This window comes from Rattus norvegicus, chromosome 16 (genome assembly GCF_021556685.1).
Source record: "Rattus norvegicus strain SHRSP/BbbUtx chromosome 16, alternate assembly SHRSP_T2T, whole genome shotgun sequence".
NCBI classification, from domain to species: Eukaryota; Metazoa; Chordata; class Mammalia; order Rodentia; family Muridae; genus Rattus; species Rattus norvegicus.
In genome coordinates this window covers 25,432,188-25,455,213 of record NC_141549.1, presented here as the reverse complement: position 1 = coordinate 25,455,213, position 23,026 = coordinate 25,432,188, and the positions used below count along the sequence as shown (strand labels likewise).

The following is a 23,026-nucleotide window of genomic DNA, read 5'->3' as shown; positions in this document are numbered from 1 at the left end:
CTACCAATGCCGCTGACTTTCAGGCTGCTGTTGCACCAGAGCCAACTATGTCCACCCACCCTGCTGACTGTCTGCCTGATGTGGAACCAGAGCCAACTATGACCACCCACCCTGCTGACACTCTGGCTGCTCTTGAGCCTGAGCTGACTACTTTCAACAACACTGCTGACTGTCTGGCTGACCTTGAGCCTGAGCCAAACATGTCCACCCACCCTGCTGACAGTCTGCCTGATGTGGAACCAGAGCCAACTATGTCCACCCACCCTGCTGACACTCTGGCTGCTCTTGAGCCTGAGCTGACCAATTTCAACAACACTGCTGACTGTCTGGCTGACCTTGAGCCTGATCCGACTATTTCTACCAATGCCGCTGACTTTCAGGCTGCTGTTGCACCAGAGTCAACTATGTCCACCTACCCTGCTGACTGTCTGCCAGATGTGGAACCAGAGCCAACTATGTCCACCCACCCTGCTGACACTCTGGCTGCTCTTGAGCCTGAGCTGACTAATTCCAACAACACTGCTCACTGTCTGGCTGACCTTGAGCCTGATCCGACGATTTCTACCAATGCCGCTGACTTTCAGGCTGCTGTTGCACCAGAGCCTGCTATGTCCACCTACCCTGCTGACTGTCTGCCAGATGTGGAACCAGAGCCAACTATGTCCACCCACCCTGCTGACACTCTGGCTGCTCTTGAGCCTGAGCTGACTAATTCCAACAACACTGCTGACTGTCTGGCTGACCTTGAGCCTGATCCGACGATTTCTACCAATGCCGCTGACTTTCAGGCTGCTGTTGCACCAGAGCCTGCTATGTCCACCAACCCTGCTGACAGTATGGCAGCTGTTGAGCCTGAGCCGACTATGTCCACCCACCCTGCTGACATTCTGACTGCTGATGAGCCTGAACATAATAATTCTACCAAAGCTGCTGACTGTCTGGCTGACCTTGAGCCTGAGCCAAACATGTCCACCCACCCTGCTGACAGTCTGCCTGATGTGGAACCAGAGCCAACTATGTCCACCCACCCTGCTGACACTCTGGCTGCTCTTGAGCTTGAGCTGACCAATTTCAACAACACTGCTGACTGTCTGGCTGACCTTGAGCCTGATCCGACTATTTCTACCAATGCCGCTGACTTTCAGGCTGCTGTTGCACCAGAGCCAACTATGTCCACCCACCCTGCTGACTGTCTGCCTGATGTGGAACCAGAGCCAACTATGTCCACCCACCCTGCTGACACTCTGGCTGCTCTTGAGCCTGAGCTGACTAATTCCAACAACACTGCTGACTGTCTGGCTGACCTTGAGCCTGATCCGACTATTTCTACCAATGCCGCTGACTGTCGGGCTGCTGTTGCACCAGAGCCCGCTATGTCCACCAACCCTGCTGACAGTATGGCAGCTGTTGAGCCTGAGCCGACTATGTCCACCCACCCTGCTGACATTCTGACTGCTGACGAGCCTGAACATAATACTTCTACCAAAGCTGCTGACTGTCAGGCTGACCTTGAGCCTGAGCCAAACATGTCCACCCACCCTGCTGACAGTCTGCCTGATGTGGAACCAGAGCCAACTATGTCCACCCACCCTGCTGACACTCTGGCTGCTCTTGAGCCTGAGCTGACCAATTTCAACAACACTGCTGACTGTCTGGCTGACCTTGAGCCTGATCCGACTATTTCTACCAATGCCGCTGACTTTCAGGCTGCTGTTGCACCAGAGTCAACTATGTCCACCTACCCTGCTGACTGTCTGCCAGATGTGGAACCAGAGCCAACTATGTCCACCCACCCTGCTGACACTCTGGCTGCTCTTGAGCCTGAGCTGACTAATTCCAACAACACTGCTCACTGTCTGGCTGACCTTGAGCCTGATCCGACGATTTCTACCAATGCCGCTGACTTTCAGGCTGCTGTTGCACCAGAGCCTGCTATGTCCACCTACCCTGCTGACTGTCTGCCAGATGTGGAACCAGAGCCAACTATGTCCACCCACCCTGCTGACACTCTGGCTGCTCTTGAGCCTGAGCTGACTAATTCCAACAACACTGCTGACTGTCTGGCTGACCTTGAGCCTGATCCGACGATTTCTACCAATGCCGCTGACTTTCAGGCTGCTGTTGCACCAGAGCCTGCTATGTCCACCAACCCTGCTGACAGTATGGCAGCTGTTGAGCCTGAGCCGACTATGTCCACCCACCCTGCTGACATTCTGACTGCTGATGAGCCTGAACATAATAATTCTACCAAAGCTGCTGACTGTCTGGCTGACCTTGAGCCTGAGCCAAACATGTCCACCCACCCTGCTGACAGTCTGCCTGATGTGGAACCAGAGCCAACTATGTCCACCCACCCTGCTGACACTCTGGCTGCTCTTGAGCTTGAGCTGACCAATTTCAACAACACTGCTGACTGTCTGGCTGACCTTGAGCCTGATCCGACTATTTCTACCAATGCCGCTGACTTTCAGGCTGCTGTTGCACCAGAGCCAACTATGTCCACCCACCCTGCTGACTGTCTGCCTGATGTGGAACCAGAGCCAACTATGTCCACCCACCCTGCTGACACTCTGGCTGCTCTTGAGCCTGAGCTGACTAATTCCAACAACACTGCTGACTGTCTGGCTGACCTTGAGCCTGATCCGACTATTTCTACCAATGCCGCTGACTGTCGGCTGCTGTTGCACCAGAGCCCGCTATGTCCACCAACCCTGCTGACAGTATGGCAGCTGTTGAGCCTGAGCCGACTATGTCCACCCACCCTGCTGACATTCTGACTGCTGACGAGCCTGAACATAATACTTCTACCAAAGCTGCTGACTGTCAGGCTGACCTTGAGCCTGAGCCAAACATGTCCACCCACCCTGCTGACAGTCTGCCTGATGTGGAACCAGAGCCAACTATGTCCACCCACCCTGCTGACACTCTGGCTGCTCTTGAGCCTGAGCTGACCAATTTCAACAACACTGCTGACTGTCTGGCTGACCTTGAGCCTGATCCGACTATTTCTACCAATGCCGCTGACTTTCAGGCTGCTGTTGCACCAGAGCCAACTATGTCCACCTACCCTGCTGACTGTCTGCCAGATGTGGAACCAGAGCCAACTATGTCCACCCACCCTGCTGACACTCTGGCTGCTCTTGAGCCTGAGCTGACTAATTTCAACAACACTGCTGACTGTCTGGCTGACCTTGAGCCTGATCCGACTATTTCTACCAATGCCGCTGACTGTCGGGCTGCTGTTGCACCAGAGCCCGCTATGTCCACCAACCCTGCTGACAGTATGGCAGCTGTTGAGCCTGAGCCGACTATGTCCACCCACCCTGCTGACATTCTGACTGCTGACGAGCCTGCACATAATACTTGTACCAAAGCTGCTGACTGTCTGGCTGACCTTGAGCCTGAGCCAAACATGTCCACCCACCCTGCTGACAGTCTGCCTGATGTGGAACCAGAGCCAACTATGTCCAAGCACCCTGCTGACACACTGGCTGCTCTTGAGCCTGAGTCGACTAAATCCTCCAATGCTGCTGACTGTCTGGCCTATGTTGAGCCAGAGCCAGCTATGTCCACCCACCGTGCCGACAGTCTGGCTGCTCTTGAGCATCAGCTGTCTCATGCCAACAAAGATGCTGACTGTCTGGCTTCTCTCAAGGCTGAGCTGATTAATTCCACCAATGCTACTGATTGTCTGGCTTCTGTTGGGACTGAGACAACCATGTCAACCCAGCCTACTGACAATTTGGCAGCTGTTGAGCCTGAACATAATTCCACCAATACTGCTGACGGTAAGGACTCTGTTGAACAAGAGCCATCTAAGCCCACCTACCGTGCCGACAGTCTGGCTGCTCTTGAGCATGAGCTGACTAATTCCAACAACACTGCTGACTGTCTGGCTTCTCAGAAGGCTGAGTCAATTGATTCTACCAATGCTACTGATTGTTTGGCTTCTGTTGGAACTGAGACAACTATGTCCACCCACCCGGCTGACAATATGGCTACTGATGAGCTTGAGGCTACACATTCCACCAATGCTGCTTACTTTCTGGCCGCTCTTGAGCCCCAGTCGACTAATTCCTCCAATGCTGCTGATATTCTGGCTTCTGTTGGGTCTGAGACAACCATGTCTACCCACCTTGCTGATATTCCTATTACTCATGAGCCTGACTATAATGATTCTACCAATGCTGCTGACAGTCTGGACTCCGTTGAGCCAGAGCCAGCTATGTCCACCCACCGTGCCAACAGTCTGGCTGCTCTTGAGCATGAGCTGTCTCATGTCAACAAAGATGCTGACTGTCTGGCTTCTCTCAAGCCTGAGCTGATTAATTCCATCAATGCTACTGATTGTCTGGCTTCTGTTGGGACTGAGACAACCATGTCCACCCAGCCTACTGACAGTTTGGCAGCTGTTGAGCCTGAACATAATTCCACCAATGCTGCTGACGGTCTGGACTCTGTTGAACAAGAGCCAGCTAAGCCCACCCACCATGCCGACAGTCTGGCTGCTCTTGAGCATGAGCTGACTAATTCCAACAACACTGCTGACTGTCTGGCTTCTCAGAAGGCTGAGTCAATTGATTCTACCAATGCTTCTGATTGTTTGGCTTCTGTTGGGACTGAGACAACTATGTCCACCCACCCTGCTGACAATATGGCTACTGATGAGCTTGAGCCTACACATTCCACCAATGCTGCTTACTGTCTGGCTGCTCTTGAGCCTGAGTCGACTAAATCCTCCAGTGCTGCTGACTGCCTGGCCTATGTTGAGCCAGAGCCAGCTATGTCCACCCACCGTGCCGACAGTCTGGCTGCTCTTGAGCATGAGCTGTCTCATGCCAACAAAGATGCTGGCTGTCTGGCTTCTCTCAAGGCTGAGCTGATTAATTCCACCAATGCTACTGATTGTCTGGCTTCTGTTGGGACTGAGACAACCATGTCCACCCAGCCTGCTGACAGTTTGGCAGCTGTTGAGCCTGAGCCTACAATTTCCACCAGAGCTGCTGATTTTCTGGCTACTGTTCTGCCAGAGCTAACTAGGTCAAACCACCCTGCTGACTGTCTGGACTCTGTTCAGCCTGAGTCATCTATGTCCACACACCCTGCTGATAATATGGCTACTGATGAGCTTGAGCCTACAAATTCGACCAACGCTGCTTGCTGTCTGGCTGCTCTTGAGCCTGAGTCGACTAAATCCTCCAATGCTGCTGACTGTCTGGCCTATGTTGAGCCAGAGCCAGGTATGTCCACCCACCGTGCCGACAGTCTGGCTGCTCTTGAGCATGAGCTGTCTCATGCCAACAAAGATGCTGACTGTCTGCCTTCTCTCAAGACTGAGCTGATTAATTCCATCAATGCTACTGATTTTCTGGCTTCTTTTGGGACTGAGACAACCATGTCCACCCAGCCTACTGACAGTGTGGCAGCTGTTGAGCCTGAACATGATAGTTCCACCAATGCTGCTGATGGTCTGGGCTCTGTTGAACAAGAGCCAGCTAATCCCACCCACCGTTCCAACAGTCTGGCTGCTCTTGAGCATGAGCTGACTAATTCCAACAACACTGCTGACTGTCTGGCTTCTCAGAAGGCTGAGTCAATTGATTCTACCAATGCTACTGATTGTTTGGCTTCTGTTGGGACTGAGACAACTGTGTCCACCCACCCTGCTGACAATATGGCTACGGATGAGCTTGAGCCTACACATTCCACCAATGCTGCTTACTTTCTGGCCGCTCTTGAGCCCCAGTCGACTAATTCCTCCAATACTGCTGATATTCTGGCTTCTGTTGGGTCTGAGACAACCATGTCTACCCACCTTGCTGATATTCCTATTGCTCATGAGCCTGACTATAATGATTCTACCAATGCTGCTGACAGTCTGGACTCCGTTGAGCCAGAGCCAGCTATGTCCACCCACCATGCCGACAGTCTGGCTGCTCTTGAGCATGAGCTGTCTCATGCCAACAAAGCTGCTGACTGTCTGGCTTCTCTCAAGGCTGAGCCAACCATGTCCACCCAGCCTGCTGACAGTTCGGCAGCTGTTGAGCCTGAGCCTACAATTTCCACCAGAGCTGCTGATTTTCTGGCTACTGTTCTGCCAGAGCTAACTAGGTCAAACCACCCTGCTTACTGTCTGGACTCTGTTCAGCCTGAGTCATCTATGTCCACACACCCTGCTGATAATATGGCTACTGATGAGCTTGAGCCTACAAATTCGACCAACGCTGCTTACTGTCTGGCTGCTCTTGAGCCTAAGTCGACTAAATCCTCCAATTCTGCTGACTGTCTGGCCTATGTTGAGCCAGAGCCAGGTATGTCCACCCACCGTGCCGACAGTCTGGCTGCTCTTGAGCATGAGCTGTCTCATGTCAACAAAGATGCTGACTGTCTGGCTTCTCTCAAGGCTGAGCTGATTAATTCCATCAATGCTACTGATTGTCTGGCTTCTGTTGGGACTGAGACAACCATGTCCACCCAGCCTACTGACAGTTTGGCAGCTGTTGAGCCTGAACATAATTCCACCAATGCTGCTGACGGTCTGGACTCTGTTGAACAAGAGCCAGCTAAGCCCACCCACCGTGCCGACAGTCTGGCTGCTCTTGAGCATGAGCTGACTAATTCCAACAACACTGCTGACTGTCTGGCTTCTCAGAAGGCTGAGTCAATTGATTCTACCAATGCTTCTGATTGTTTGGCTTCTGTTGGGACTGAGACAACTATGTCCACCCACCCTGCTGACAATATGGCTACTGATGAGCTTGAGCCTACACATTCCACCAATGCTGCTTACTGTCTGGCTGCTCTTGAGCCTGAGTCGACTAAATCCTCCAGTGCTGCTGACTGCCTGGCCTATGTTGAGCCAGAGCCAGCTATGTCCACCCACCGTGCCGACAGTCTGGCTGCTCTTGAGCATGAGCTGTCTCATGCCAACAAAGATGCTGGCTGTCTGGCTTCTCTCAAGGCTGAGCTGATTAATTCCACCAATGCTACTGATTGTCTGGCTTCTGTTGGGACTGAGACAACCATGTCCACCCAGCCTGCTGACAGTTTGGCAGCTGTTGAGCCTGAACATAATAATTCTACCAATGCTGCTGATGGTCTGGACTCTATTGAACAAGAGCCAGCTATGCCCACCCCCCGTTCCGACAGTCTGGCTGCTCTTGAGCATGAGCTGTCTCATGCCAATAAAGCTGCTGACTGTTTGGCTTCTCTCAAGGCTGAGCCAACCATGTCCACCCAGCCTGCTGACACTTTGGCATCTGTTGAGCCTGAGCCTACTTTTTCCACCAAAGCTGCTGATTGTCTGGCTACTGTTCAGCCTGAGCTAACTAGGTCAAACCACCCTGCTGACTGTCTGGATTCTGTTCAGCCTGAGTCATCTATGTCCCCACACCCTGCTGACAGTTTGGTAGCTATTGAGCCTGAACTGACTAATTCCACCAAAGCTGCTGACTGTCTGGACTCTGCTGAGCCAGAGCCAACTATGGCCACCCACCATGCTGACATTCTGACTGCTGTTGAGCCTGAACATACTAATTGCTCCAGTACTGCTGACTGTCTGCCTGCTTTCAGCCTGAGTCCAGTATGTCCACCCACCCTGCTGACAGTATGGCTGCTATTGATGCTGAGCCTACAGATCCTGCCATTGTTGCTGACTGTCTGGCTGCTCTTGAACCTCGGCTGTCTGTTACATGTGCTGCTGACAGTAGTGTGTTAGTTGAGAGTCATGACTCAGGACCAGCTAGTCACATTGGATTGGATTATGTAGTTGATTTACCTCTTTACAAGGAGAGTACAAGGTACAAACCCCATGCTGACCCAGAGCCCACTCCTGGTTCCTGCACTTGTTATTCCCTTGACTCCATTCAAATGACTAACCTGACTCTTTTGATATCCCTTAGTGAAGAAGAAATATTTGATTCTGCTACTTCAGATGAGGAATCTTCTTTTACTCCTGACGTAGAAGAAGGTCTGCCTGCTACTCAGGGTGCTGAGGATATTTTTCATGCTTCCGCACGAGCTGAACCAATAAACCACAGCTTGATCCTTCTCAGGGAGAGTGGATATCTTCGGGCAACAGAGATACCACGCATACCTTTTTTGCTCTTCATATGGCTTATATCCTCACTCTTATCCATCATAACATGGATGAAAATCCAAATTCAACAAGCATGGCATGAAGAAAATGGCCAAGGAGCTCCCACTAAGAAGAGAGTCGGACCAGGTAAGTTAAACTAAAATAGTAGCTTAAAATAGATTAAGATTGTTTTACTAGAAACCTAGGTCTCTTTTGTTAATAAATTTCATACTTCTATAGGGCTATTTACGCATAACCTAGAACCTGAAAACTTTATTTTTTCTCAATTTATAGAAAATAATTTTCATAATGTAACAAATCCAGTTTAGAGAAATACAACTGACCAGGTAATATTTTTTCCTACTTGGATGTTTCCTATTCTAGAATGAGGAGATTATTGTCACTTCCAGTGAAAACATGTGTTTCCTGAATGACTAAGCCGGGAAAACTTCCTGTTAAATGTTATTGTCTATTTATCGCTGTCATTCTGAACTCTGACTTCTGAAGTTAGCATAGCCTTTGACCGCAACATTCCAAAAGAAGCAACTTCTGAGATTAAAAATAACAAGAGAAGCATCCACCTTCTCACTGTTTCTCTCTACATTGATATGTCTACATTGATATCTACATGAATATGACACTGATGTTGTTGATGCTGGGCATGACAATATCACCAGAGATGTGCCTGATGATACTGTTAATAATTCTTCTTTTTCTTCTAGTGGCTGCGGCTCCTGATCCCTAGACCCTTGATGCTCCTCCAGGATCGATTGGAATATCAAAACACAGTCTGTGTGGGAGAATTGATCATATATATAAATTTTAAAATAAAATGTTCAGTCTGATTGTAGACTGAAGTAAAAATTGATTGTTTCATTGGAGTCTCAGTTGTGCCATGTGATGCTTCCTGGAAACTTTTTTCAATTATTTTCAATTTTAATATTTTCAATTTTAATATTTACTTATTTACTTTACATCCTGCTCACTGCCCCCTCCCTGTCAGCCTCTCCCATAATTGTTCCCTTGTGCCCCACTCTCCTTCTCCTCTCAGTGGGTAGGGGCCATTTGGTTATCTTCCCACCCTGGAACATGAAGTCTCTGTGAGACTAATCCCTTCCTCTCCCACTGAGTCAGAGGACACAATCTAGCTAGAAGAACCTATTCTGCATACAGGCAACATCCTTTAGGATAACCCATGCTGTAATTGTTTGGGACTCACACAAAGATCAAGCTGCACATCTCCTACCTATGTGTGTGGAGGCTTAGGACCAGCCTCTGTATGTTCTTTGGTTGGTGGTTCAGTCTCTAAGAGCCCTAAGAGTCCAGGTCAGGTGATTTGGTTAGTCTTCCTGTGGCGTTCTTATCGTCTGAGGGACTGCAATCCTTCCACTTATTTTTCCATGACAGTCTTCAAGATCCATCCAATTTTAGCTGGGAGTGTTCATCTAAGTCAGCTTCTGGGTGAACCCTCTCATGGGACAGCCTATGCTAGACTCTGTCTGCAAGCATAACAGGATATCATTAATAGTGTCAGGGACTGTTGCTTGACAATGCGATGGGTTTCAAGTTGGGTAGGCTGGTGGTTGGCTTTTCCCTCAGTCTCTCCTCCAGCCCTGTTCCTTCATTGACTGTAGACAGGAAAAAAATTGGATTTAAAGTTTTGTGGTTGGGTTGATGTTCGAATTGCTCCAGTGGGCTTGCTGCGTAGCTAGAAGAGCCAGTCACCCCAGGCTCTGTATCCCCAAGGCTATGATTCACAACCTCCACTGATTCTTGTGTGCCTCCCCTATCCCATTCTCTGTCTCTCTCTCTGAGGTTGTACCCTCACTCAACACCCTTACAAGTTACAGATCTCCATTCATTATCATGGTTCCCTCCTCCTTCCCACACTGAACCCTGCCTGACCCTATCCCTTTCTATCTCCTTTCTTAATCAGCTCCTTTCATCCATCCATATGCCTTCCATGACCATTCTATATTCTCAAATATCCTTTCTTGTGCCCTTCTTTTCTACCTTCTTGGGTCTGTAGAGTCTATCATGGGCATCCTGTATTTTATGGGCTGCCTCCTGAGAGGGAGGGGTCATGCTTACCTTCCTTTTCACTGAGCCCCACTGGATTGCATTCCTATTTAGGGCTCCTAGGCATAAGAGGCCTGTATAACTAAAGAGAGCCAATCCTAGGCCTTCTATAAGAAAACATAATCATTGAATTAAGTCATAAATACTTTTCCAATGTTTCTTTTAGAGCCCATCTATTCAGCACTTTAACATGTTTAAGTTAAAGAAATTACATTTTTTTATATCATTAAATTGATTAGATTTATATGTAGGAGATTTTGCTGCTGTGCATTTTCTATGCAGTATGTGTGATAGAATTCAGTACTGGTTCCCCTGGAATTGGAGTTACAGATAGTTGTGAGTGACCAGCAATGTGCTAGCAATTAAAACTGAGAGCTCTACAGTCAAAACTAGAACTCTTAACAGCCCATCCATCTCTAAAGGTATATATATATATATATATATATATATATATATATATCTCAACATGGTAAATTTTATCATAAAATCTTATGAAATTTCAATACATTGTCTAGTTTATGTAAAAAAAAATTCACTAAGAACATTTTACTCTAATATGACCTGTGTTTGCAGATGGGTCAAAGACATTTTGAATTGGATCTATGACCCTGAACCCCAGTACTCACATTGTGCACATGTGTACATCTTGTTTGTGCATTGATCCACATATGAAAGATAGAGACTGATATTGTCTTTCTCTCACTTTACCCCCCACACGTGGATTACTGTGTTTGGGCCAAAGGACAATGCCACTTTACAGTTCTGTTCTGCTATACTGTGGGTTCTAGGGACTGAATACAGACCATCAACCCTCATTTTCGTTCCACCCCTGGTCCCTCCATTTTGGAGACTGTTCACTCACTCAAATCCCTAGTGTGTTTGATTTTCTGTCTTGGAGCAAAATTATCTTCATACTTGCAGGAAAGTAAGCTTTGGGGATCCCATTATACCCACATCTGCAATGAGGTTTTCAGGACAAGTGTTTTGCCAATTGAGTTTTACCAAGCACCCCAGTCTCTATCCCTTATTTCCTATTTTTAGGCTGTACTAGCTTAGGAAGGAGAACCAGTAGCACAGTAGTAGACATTCCATTGTCCACATGCTTCTTGATCATCTTGTAGTTCTAAAGGCTTAATTAATTAGTCTTTAAGCTGCAGTTTCATATAAATAATAAATTATGCATTCTAATTCCAAAATATTCCTCTGTTTATTGAACATATTCTTTAAATACTCCGACTTGATGAACTGTAGTTTTTCATTCTGTCAGTCCATTTACTCCCCACATGTAACTTCCCACATGTACTGTGTAGAATCCCCATTCTACTATTTCTCAAGATTGTCCCATTCTTACACCTTTTTGTTTCTTTAGCCAGTCAAGATCCTTACAGTTCATAAATTTAAATATTATGAAATGAACCCTGGTCTTTGGGACCCTCATTTCATTTTGCTTAAACCATTTTGAATCTAAAATCCAGGAGCTGGGGTGCCATTGTTTCTCACCTCATAGTGATATTTACCAATTTTGGTGTAAGTCCAGGCACACACTGACCATTTTACCATAAAGCGTGAAGTCCTGCTTTGCTACCTTTTAGTCCCTGTGTTACCATTGATACTTTATCTATTACCTAAGAAGCATGTTGTGATCCTGATGGAAGCAAATACAGAAACATTACTCCTGGGCATAAAAAATGAAATTTGGAAATGAAAAAAAAATCAAAGTACTAGTGACTGGGGGTTTCCTTGTTCATTTGTTGGTAAGAATTTACATAGATACACGTGGTCTGAAAACTGCATCAGTGGGTCATGTCTACATTGTGTCAATCATCCAGCCTAAGACCCACAGCCTGTCACTCATCCACAAGACCCACAGCTTATCAAAAAATCTGTCCGCAAACCCTCCATAGTCTGTCAATTATCCATAGGGAAATCCCACAGCCTGGCAATCATCAATAAGAATTGCCTAAGTCCTGTCAATCATCCATTGGAAACCTCCTTGTCCTGTCAGTCATCTACAAGCAACTCTCAACTCTCTGTCATCCAGAAGAAATTTTCACAGCCTGTCAATCACGCATAAAAAATGGCCATAGTCTGTTAATCATACACAGGTCATGTCCACAAGCTTACATACAAACCTTACATGGAGATCTGTAACTTGTAAGGGTGTTGAGTGAGGGTACAACCTCAGAGAGAGAGACAGAGAATGGGATAGGGGAGGCACACAAGAATCAGTGGAGGTTGTGAATCATAGCCTTGGGGATACAGAACCTGGGGTGACTGGCTCTTCTAGCTACGCAGCAAGCCCACTGGAGCAATTCGAACATCAACCCAACCACAAAACTTTACATCCAATTTTTTTCCTGTCTACAGTCAATGAAGGAACAGGGCTGGAGTGTAGAGGGCCGCAATAACATTCGCCACCACAAGATGGCGCGGGCCTCCGCCGCGCCAGCCGACTTCCTTTCAGGAAGTTAACTGTGTGTGCATGTGCAAGAGTGCCTTCGTGCCAGGTCTTTGCCCACTCCGGGGCGTGCCTAATGAGACCTTGGGTAAGCGACCAATCAGGTGTGGATGTGCCGCGCTAGGGTGTATATAAGCCGCGCCCTGCCGGCGTCCCGGGCCTCTCCTTAAGATTCAAAAAATGTTTAGCTGCAGTAAGGATTCGTGTGTTCCCATGTATTCTTGCTGGCGAGGTCACGCGGGACACTGGAGGAGAGACTGAGGGAAAAGCCAAACACTAGCCTACCCAACTTGAAACCCATCACATTGTCAAGCAACAGTCCCTGACACTATTAATGATATCCTGTTATGCTTGCAGACAGAGTCTAGCATAGGCTGTCCCATGAGAGGGTTCACCCAGAAGCTGACTTAGATGAACACTCCCAGCTAAAATTGGATGGATCTTGAAGACTGTCATGGAAAAATAAGTGGAAGGATTGCAGTCCCTCAGACGATAAGAACGCCACAGGAAGACTAACCAAATCACCTGACCTGGACTCTTAGGGCTCTTAGAGACTGAACCACCAACCAAAGAACATACAGAGGCTGGTCCTAAGCCTCCACACACATAGGTAGGAGATGTGCAGCTTGATCTTTGTGTGAGTCCCAAACAATTACAGCATGGGTTATCCTAAAGGATGTTGCCTGTATGCAGAATAGGTTCTTTTTTTTTTTTATTAACTTGAGTATTTCTTATATACATTTCGAGTGTTATTCCCTTTCCTGGTATCCGGGCAAACATCCCCCTCCCCCCTCCCCTTCCTTATGGGTGTTCCCCTCCCAACCTTCCCCCCATTGCCGCCCTCCCCCCACCAGTCTAGTTCACTGGGGGTTCAGTCTTAGCAGGACCCAGGGCTTCCCCTTCCACTGGTGCTCTTACTAGGATATTCATTGCTACCTCTCCCTTCCCTACAATCTTAGTGTTGTTCTTGATGGTGACAATTACTTAAGTATGAATATTAAAATGATATTAAATGATTTGAAAAACTCAGGGACAAATATTTAGAAAGCTTATGACACAGGAAATACGGAGACTGTTCCAACACAACAAAAGAACAGCAGTACCAGGATTACTACATAGTTCAGTAGTTCAGTTCGTGAGTCATGAACCAAGACAAAGAATAAGCTAGATCAGCTGTTGGTCCACTTCAGTATTTTTTATTTTGACACAGTTTGCCACTGAATTAAAGGTCATGTGTGTCATTGGCAAATGTTCTACCATGAATAAACACCCCCAGTCCCTGAGTCTGAAATTTTATAATTTCTAACTCTAAAAATGACAGCATAAGCCACATGTTTAGAATTATACATACATAATCACAGGTAATAAATAGTGTTTCCTAATGATCTGTTTGAGTTTTGAAATGTCCAATGCAGCAGAAAACTACCTTTTGCTAGGAGGTTTTCTGTCAACTTTCATCCTGTAATGAACCAGCAATGTTCTTGATACTGCAGTCCAAGACATTTTTGTGTCATATTTCAGATGGAGCTTTCAATGTGGATATATAAATAGTTCATTTCCTTCCACATATTCTGGTATTGTAGAATTATAAATCTTGTCCTAGACTTTGTTAATGTTTAGCTCTACAAAATGATCTTACAAAGCTATATTCCTTTCCATATGAAATAAAATTGTTTATGCTGAAATTCCCTGTTTAGTACACATGTTTACCTATTGTTTATGTTGAGCCATTATTTCCAGACAACAGATCTGTGCTTTAAGGTGAGCCTTTCTAGAGAGAGCTCACTCTCATTTCAAAACTTTAATGCTCTTTGAAATATTTAATTTTATTTTTTCTTATTCACTTTACATCAAACTCACTGACCCTGTCTCAGTCTCCCTATTCTACAGTCCTTTCCGGTTCCCTTTCCCCTTCACCTCTGAGCAGTCATGGATCCCCTATATATCCCCACACCCAGGCACTTCAAGTCTCTGCAAGGGTAGACACTTCCTCTCTCTCCAAGGTCAGACAAGGCAGCTCAGCTAGAAGGAGGTATCCCATGTATAAGGAACAGCTTTTTGATAGGCCCCATCCCAGTTGACTGGGACCTATATGAAAATCCAGCTGCTCTTCTGCTACATATGAGTGGGAAGGTGTGAGTCCAGCCCGTGTATTTTCTGTGGTTGGTGGTTCAGTCTCTGAGAGCCCCAGGTGTCCAGGTTATTTCACTCTGTTGTTTGTCCTCTGGAGTTCTTATCTCCTTGCAGACCTGGAATCTTTCCTCCTAGTGTTCCCTAAGAGTCTACTGCCATACATCCCTGAGCAAGGCAAATCTTGTCATTAGAGTTTTTAAGTGGGAGGAAGGGAGGGAGGAAGGGAGGGAAAGAGGGAAAGATTGTGTGTATGCTTTCTCGAGCCTTTTAGTTTGTGCTCTATTTAAAACTTAACCATGCCTCATGTTTTCTCTTGTGAAATTCGGGAGGATACCACTCAATAATCATAATCATTTGCTGAAAAATGAATTAAAGATTATTTGCCTAGACCTGTAGTTCCATGAATTACATCCCAGACTGTGGGAGGTAGGAGACACACAGACCTTTGTGAGTTAAGTCCAACATGGTCTATGGGGTGGGTTTCAGACCAGCATGGCTACATAGTGAGATCCGGTTTCAAAAAAGAATGTTTGTAAACATCTAAACTAAGACACAGGGGACTCAAATATAAAGGGCTTCAAATGCTCGCTAAATGTTTTTCTTATGAATAGTACGATAACCATAACTTTAAAATCTATGCCACAGTGCAAGAAGACCAGCACATAAAAAAGAAGTGAAGCATGTAAGATTTTTGGAAGGTAAGATTTTTTATATCATATATAAATTTACTATATTGTAGCTGGTCTTATTCACCCTAGATAAAATAGTGCGGACATTTTAGCTCCTCTCCTACTGTGACCACACAAGGCAGCCCAGCTAGCAGAAAGGAAACCAAATGCAGGCAACAGAATGTGAACCTGCCCTCACTTCAGTAAACCAGGAGTCCACATGAAGAGCACGTGAAGCTGCACGTCTGCTACCTGTGAATATGGGGTCTATGTGCAGCCCTGACGTGCTCTTTGATCGGTGGTTCAGTCCCTGTAAGCCCTGATGGGCCCCCGTTGGTTAATCTGTAGGTTTTCTTGTTGTGTTTCTGAACCTTCAATGGCACTGTCCTCCTTTGAATTCAATATCCTTCCCCCAACTCTTTCACAAGACGCCCCAATCTCCACCTGATATTTATTTGGCTGTGGGTGTGCACATCTGTTTCTATCCAGGGCTTGATGAAGACTCTCAGAAGAATTATCCAAGGTTTCTGTCTGCAAGCATAGCAAAATATCATTAATGGAGTCAAAGATTGGCTCTCTTCCACAGGGTGGGTCTCAAGTTGGTCCAGTTATTGGTTTGGTATCTCCTTAATGTCCGTTCCATTTTAACCTGCCTATCTTGCTGGTAGGATAAATTTTGGGTTGATGTTTTTCTGAGTGCTTTGGTGTTCTCCTCCTTCTCCTGGAAGTCTCCCCTGTGTACAGAAGATGACCACTGAAAGCTGCATATCACCTGCTGCTAGTAGGCTCAGCGAGTCTCAGCTCCATAGATAGACTGCTAAGAGCCCCCATGGTTCCTGGTCTTTGTTTCATGACAGAGATGCCTCTCCACTGGTATCTTCTGTCCCAGCTCCCACACCACACCTGCTCTGCACCTTAGTTCCCCTCCCCATCTCCCACAAATTTCCCTCCCTCAATTGAATCCTGATATCTATTTCATTTTCTCTCCTGAATGAGATTCACGCATCTTCACTTGGGCCCTCATTACTTAGCTTCTTTAGGTCTGTGCACTGTGGCCTGGTTATTCTGTAATTTATGGCTGCTAAGGTCCTCACCTTTAAGTGAGTACATACCATGCCTGTCCTTCTCGGTTTCAGTTACCTCATCCATTATGATGTTTGCCAATCCCATCCATTCTTAATTTTTAGAAAAAAAACTGTCAAGTTCCTTTTCAAAGGGGGTTGTAAATGTGTCCTCCCACCAACAATGGAGGAGTGTTTCCTTTGCTCAATATCCTTGCCAGCATGTGCTGTCACTTGTGTTTTCTATTTTAGCCATTCTGACTGGGGTAGGATGGAATCTAAGAGTTCTTTTTATTTGCATTCAGTGATGACTGAAGACTGAACATTTACTATTTCTCTGCCTCCTGAGATTCCTCTGTTGAGAATTCTCCATCTACCACTTTACCTCATTTTCCAATTGGTTTATTGGTGTCTAACTCCTTGGGTTTTTATATATAATTTGACCATTATTTCTCTTTCAAGTGCAGGACTGGTGAAGATCTTTTCCCAATGCGTAGGCTTCTGTTTTGTCCTTTAATGGTTTCCTTTGCTTTACAGAAGGTTTTCAGTTTCATGAGTCCCCATTCATCAGTTGTTGGTCTTAGAGGCTGGGACATTGGTGTTCTGTTTAGGAAATTGTCTACTGTACTAATGTTCCAAGGATATTAATGTTTCTGCTTCAATGCTGAGGTCTTTCATCCATGTGAACTTGAGTTTTGTGCAGGGTGATAAATACTCATCTATTTGCATTCTTCTTCATGCAGACATCCAGTTACACCTGCATCATTTGTTGAAGATACTTTCATTTTTTCCCCCATTGTATGGTTTTGCCTTCTTTGTCATAATCATGTGTTGGTAGATATGTGTGTCTTTTCTTTGATTTGATTCCGCCGATCAACTTTTTGTTTCTGTACTAATACTATACAACTTTTGTTATGATTGCTTTGTGATATGTCTTGAGATCAGGGATGGTGATACCTCCAAGAATTATTTTATTATTCAAGATCTATATCTATATCGATATCTAACTCTATCTATCTATCTATCTATCTATCTATCTATCTATCTATGTCTTAGCGATCTTGGGTTTTTTTTTTTTTGAAAGAATTGCTCTTTCAAGGTCTGTAAATAACTGTCTTGCAATTTTGATGGGAAGTGCAGTGAATGTGATGATGCTTTTTATAAGATGGCCATTTTCACCTTGTTAATCCTATCCATCTGTAGCATAGGAGACCTTTCCATCTTCAGATGTCCTGTTAATTCCTTTTTCAGAGACATAATGTTTTTGACAGACAGGACTTTAAGTAGCTTGATTAGAGTTGTATTGGGCTATTTAATATTCCCTGTGGTTACTGTGAAGGGTTTTGCTTGGCTAAATTTTTTCTTATCCCTTTTAACTATTGTATGAGGGAGGGCTGCTGGTTTTCGGAGTTAATCTTGTATCCAGACACTTTTCTGTAAGGGTTTATCACCTTTGGTGTAGGTGTACTTTGGTAGATTTTGCGAGGTCTCCTTTGTATGTGGGCAGCTTTGCTTACTCTCTGGTTTTAAGTTTCTCTGCATTTAAGTTGTTATTGTCTATTGGCTGGTTCAGGTATGCAAATTTGATCACTGAGGTCTCTAAGACTTTTAACATGAAGGGGTGTTTGTTTTTATATGGCTTTATCAGCATCTAATGTGATGATCAAGTAAAATTTTTCCATAACCCCACCCCTACCAGCTGCAGCTATCCATTCATTTTCATGGCTGTCAAGCCATCTCCTCTGTATCTCCCCAGACCCGATCCTGAAACACTCAATTGTCCCAAATTTACCCACTCCCACCTAGGTTCTTCCTTCCTCTGCCTCCTCTGACTATTTTACAGTATGTTCTAAGTTAGATTCAAAATCCTCTCTTGGTTCTTTCTTGCTCATCTTCTTTTGGTCCTGAGTATAGTATTGATATCCTGTACTTTATTGCTAATATCCACTTATAAGTGAGTATACACCATCCATGTCTTTTGGGTCTGGGTTATGTCACTCAGGAAGATACTCTCAAGTTCTATTCATTCACCAGCAAAATTCATTATCTTTGTCCTTAGTAGGTGAATGGTATCCCACATTGTCTTTTTTCATTTTAAAAATTTATTTTTTTAAGATTTATTTTATTTATATGAGTACACTGTAGCTGTCTTCAGACACACAGAAGAGGGCATCGGATCCCATTTCAGATGGTTATGAGCCACAATGTGGTTGCTGGGAATCGAACTCAGGACCTCTGGAAGAGCAGACAGTGCTCTTAACTGCTGAGCCAACTCTCCAGCCCATAGCAGCCTTATTTATAATAGCCAGAAGCTGGAAAGAACCCAGATGCCCTTCAACAGAGGAATGGATACAGAAAATGTGGTACATCTACACAATGGAATATTACTTACCTATCAAAAACAATGCCTTTATGAAATTCATAGGCAAATGGTTGGAACTGGAAAATATCATCCTGAGTGAGGTAACCCAATCACAGAAAAACACACATGGTATGCACTCATTGATAAGTGGCTATTAACCCAAATGCTTGAATTACCCTAGATGCCTAGAACACATGAAACTCAAGACGGATGATCAAAATGTGAATGCTTCACTCCTTCTTTAAAAGGGGAACAAGAATACCCTTGGCAGGGAATAGAGAGGCAAAGATTAAAAGAGAGACAGAAGGAACACCCATTCAGAGCCTGCCCCACATGTGGCCCATACATATACAGCCACCCAATTAAACAAGAGGGATGAAGCAAAGAAGTGCAGGCCGACAGGCGCTGGATGTAGATCTCTCCTGAGAGACACAGCCAGAATACAGCAAATACAGAGGCGAATGCCAGCAGCAAAGCACTGAACTGAGAATAGGACCCCCATTGAAGGAATCAGAGAAAGAACTGGAAGAGCTTGAAGGTGCTTGAGACCCCATATGAACAACAATGCCAAGCAACCAGAGCTTCCAGGGACTAAGCCACTACCTAAAGACTATACATGGACTGACCCTGGACTCTGACCTCATGGGTAGCATTGAATATCCTAGTAAGATCACCAGTGTAAGGTGAAGCCCTGGGTTCTGCTAAGACTGAACCCCCAGTAAACGTGATTGTTGGGGGGAGGGCGGCAATGGGTGGAGGATGGTGAGGGGAACACCCATAAAGAAGGGGAGGAGGAAGTGTTAGGGGGATGTCGGTCCGGATACCGGGAAAGGGAATAACATTCGAAATGTAAGTAAGAAATACTCAAGTTAATAAAAAATAAGTATGTGTACATGTGACCTATGAAGCCAGAAGTAGTCACTCTCATAGAGTTGGAGTAAGAGTTTTAGAGACGGGACTGAGAACTGAACTGTAGTCCTCTGGAAGAGCACCATGTGTGCTTAAATGCTGACCCATATCTCAGGTCTATAAATTATTATTCTTAACTTAATATAATTTTTCTTTACTTATTCACTTTAAATTCAGCTCATCGATTGTCTCCTGGTCACTCCTTTTACACAATCCTTCCTCCATCTCCCACTCCTTCTCCCCTGAGTGGGTAGGAGACTTGCACTTGACGTGTCTGCAAGGCTAGGTGCTTCCTTTCCCATTGAGTCCCGACGAATCAGCCGAGTTAGAACAACATATCCCAAGGATATGCAATAGCTTTTGGGATAGCCCTCGCTCCAGTTCTTTGGACCCACATGATGACCAAGCTGCATGTCTGCTATGTAGGTCGGGGAGGCCTAGGCCCAGCCCACGTATGTACTTTGGTTGGTGGTCCCTAGCCTAAGAGCCTCAAGGGTCCTGGTTAGTTTACTCTGTTGGTTTTCCTGTGGAATTGCTATCCCATTTTGGGTACTCAGTACTTTCCTGTATTCTTCCACATAGATTCCCATGTTCCCTCCACTGTTTGGCTGTGGGTATCTGTATCTATGTGTCCAAGTGAGATGCTGGATGGAGCCTCTCAGATGACAGCTTGCTCATGCCTGCAAACATTAAAGAATATCATTAATAATGTCAGGGATTGGTACCTGCTCATGAGATTGGTCTCAATTTGGGCTGCTCTTGGTTGGCCATACTCTCAGTCTCTGCTCTAACCTTGGACTTGCAATATTTTTGGTAGACAAAATAAATTATGGGTGCCATATCCCCAACGTGGTCAGTCACAGCTAAGGTCATCCCAGTTTTTTCTTGTGTGCCTCAATGATTCTAGGTCTCTGTCTCATCAGAGATGCCCCCTGCTCTTCACCCTTGTCAGTTGCAGATTTCCATTCATTTTCAGAACCTTCCACCCATCACTCCTCTTCCTTCCCCACACCTGATTCTGAACCCCTCCCTACCCCTCTGTATCTCTTCTCTATCCAGTTCACTCCCTCCGACTTCCTCTTAGGACTGCTTTGTACACTCATTTAAGTGAGATTCAGGCATCCTCACTTGTGCATTCCTTCTTGTGTAGCTTTTCTGAGTCTGTGGATAGTTCTATGGTACCTGCACTTTTTGGCCAATAACCATCTATAAGTGAGTACATACCACACATGTCCTGTTGGGACTCAGGATGATGTTCTCACGTTCCATTGCTTTGACTGTATAATTCATGCTGCCCTTGTTCTTAATGGCTGCATAGTATGCCATCGTGTAGGTACACATCTTTTCCTTTATCCATTGTTCAGTAGAGGGACATCAAGGTTGTTTCCAGTTTCTGGTTGGTATGAGCAAAGCTACTAGAACATAGTTTAAGATATGGTTCTTTGGTATCGTGTGACATCTTTCTGACTACACCCAGGAGAGTTATAGCTGGCCCTGGAGGTAGAACTATTCTCAGTTTTCTGAGAAACCACCCAATTGATATCCAGTTGTTGTTGACACCCACCAGTGATGGAGTAGACTTCCCTTTGCTCCACATCCTGCCAGCATTTACTCTCACTTGAGTTTGTCACCTTGTTTTGTGATGGGTGTCAAATCACATGTCAGTGGGTTTGAGTAAGCAGCCCTTGGTTTTGTTCTCTGTATTGTTTGCCATGTTTCTATGTTTAATTTTCATACCATCTTCTCTTGAGCCTGTTTGCTTCTTTTTTTCAATATTTCAGATTTGATGTTTAGCTGCTTTTATGAAATCGCTCCATTTTATGAAGGGATATAGTGCTATGAACTTTCCTTTTGCACTGCTTTTATTGTGTTCCCTAAGTTGGGATGTTTATGCCTTCATTTTCATTGAATTCTAGAAAGTCTTCGATTTCTTCTTGCACCAGTGGTCACCGAGCATAGCATTGTTCAGTTTCTATCAGATTGTATGCTTTCTGTTGTTTTCTTGTTGATGTAGTCCAGCTTTAGTCCATGGTGACCTTATTAGATGCAAGAGTTTTTTGGGGGGATTGTTATTGGTTCTTTTTTTCCCTTTTCTTTCATCTGTTGATGTAGATCTGTATCTATATATGTTCAATTTTGGAGAACATTCCATGAGATGCTGAGACGGTACATATTTTTTATTTGTGTGAAAGGTTCTGTAGATATCTGTTAGGTCCATTTGGTACATGCCATCTATGAGTTGCATAATTTTTCAGTTTAGTTTCTCTTTTGGTGACATGTCCTTTGGTCATAATAGTGATAATATGTGGTTGATGCCCCCTACTCTTAATTTGTGAGGTTTGAGGTGTGGTTTAAGCTTTAGCCAAATAAGTAAATGTTTCTTTTATGAAGCAGGATGCCCTTGCATCTCAGGCATTGTTCAGAATTGAGACATCATGTTGGTGTATTTTCCTTTGATTTGTATGCAGTGTCCTTTCCCATCTCTTTTGATTATTTCTGATCGAAGGTCTATTTTACCAGTTATTAGATTGACTGCTTCAGCTTGTGTCTTGGGTCCATTTGCTTTTAAGTCCTTTTGTTCAGCCCTTTATTTTGTGGTAGTTTTTATCTTTGTGGCTGAGTTCCGTTTCGATATGCAACAGAACGATAGATTCTGTTTATACATCTGCTCTCTTAGACCCTGTCTTTTTGTTTGGCAAGTGAATCTGTTCCTGTTCAGAGGTATTAATGACTAACGATTGCTTTTACTTATTATTTTGATGTTGGTTTGCATGTCTTTCTCTTCTATTGGTTTTGCTGTGTGATTATTAATTTCTTCTGTTTTGTTGAGTTCAGTTACTCTACTTGTCTTGGAGTTTTGCTTGTAGCATCCCTGGTAGGTATGGATCAGTAGAAAGATATAGTTTGTATTTGGTTTTGTCACAAAACATCTTTTTACTCCATGTATGTTGTTTGAAAATTTTGCTAAGTGTTGTAGTCTGGGCTGACAGTTGTAGTCTCTTAGGGTCTAGAAGACATCTCATTGGCTCTTCTGGCTTTTAATTCTCTGTTGAGAAGTTCGGTATATTTCTGATTGGTTTGCCTTTATATGTAATATGTTACTTGCCTCTTTCTCCTTGCCGCTTTTTAATTTTCTCTCTTTTTTGGTGGATTTACTGTTTTGGTTATTATGTAGCTGGAGGATTTTCTTTTCTGGCACAATAAAGTATTATTTGTACTTTAAGCTTCTTGTGTGTAGATAGGCATCTTTTTCTTGAAGTTTGGGATGTTTTCTTCTAT

General features: G+C 44.9%; 2 protein-coding genes across 2 annotated transcripts in view; both read left to right on the top strand.

The window, feature by feature from the left end:
• Positions 1-8,945, top strand: part of LOC148000488 (uncharacterized) — a 46,590-nt gene extending 37,645 nt beyond the window's left edge. Inside the window, exons 11-13 of the mRNA XM_087589398.1 lie at positions 3,032-7,799; positions 7,902-8,224; positions 8,800-8,945. Of these exons, the coding sequence (XP_087445524.1) occupies positions 3,032-7,717 (4,686 nt within the window). The 3' untranslated portion in view covers positions 7,718-7,799; positions 7,902-8,224; positions 8,800-8,945. The remainder of the gene's footprint in view (positions 1-3,031; positions 7,800-7,901; positions 8,225-8,799) is intronic.
• LOC148000487 (uncharacterized) overlaps positions 8,149-23,026 on the top strand; it is a 35,416-nt gene continuing 20,538 nt past the window's right edge. The window contains exon 1 of the mRNA XM_087589593.1: positions 8,149-8,224. Within this exon, the coding sequence (XP_087445719.1) occupies positions 8,149-8,224 (76 nt within the window). The remainder of the gene's footprint in view (positions 8,225-23,026) is intronic.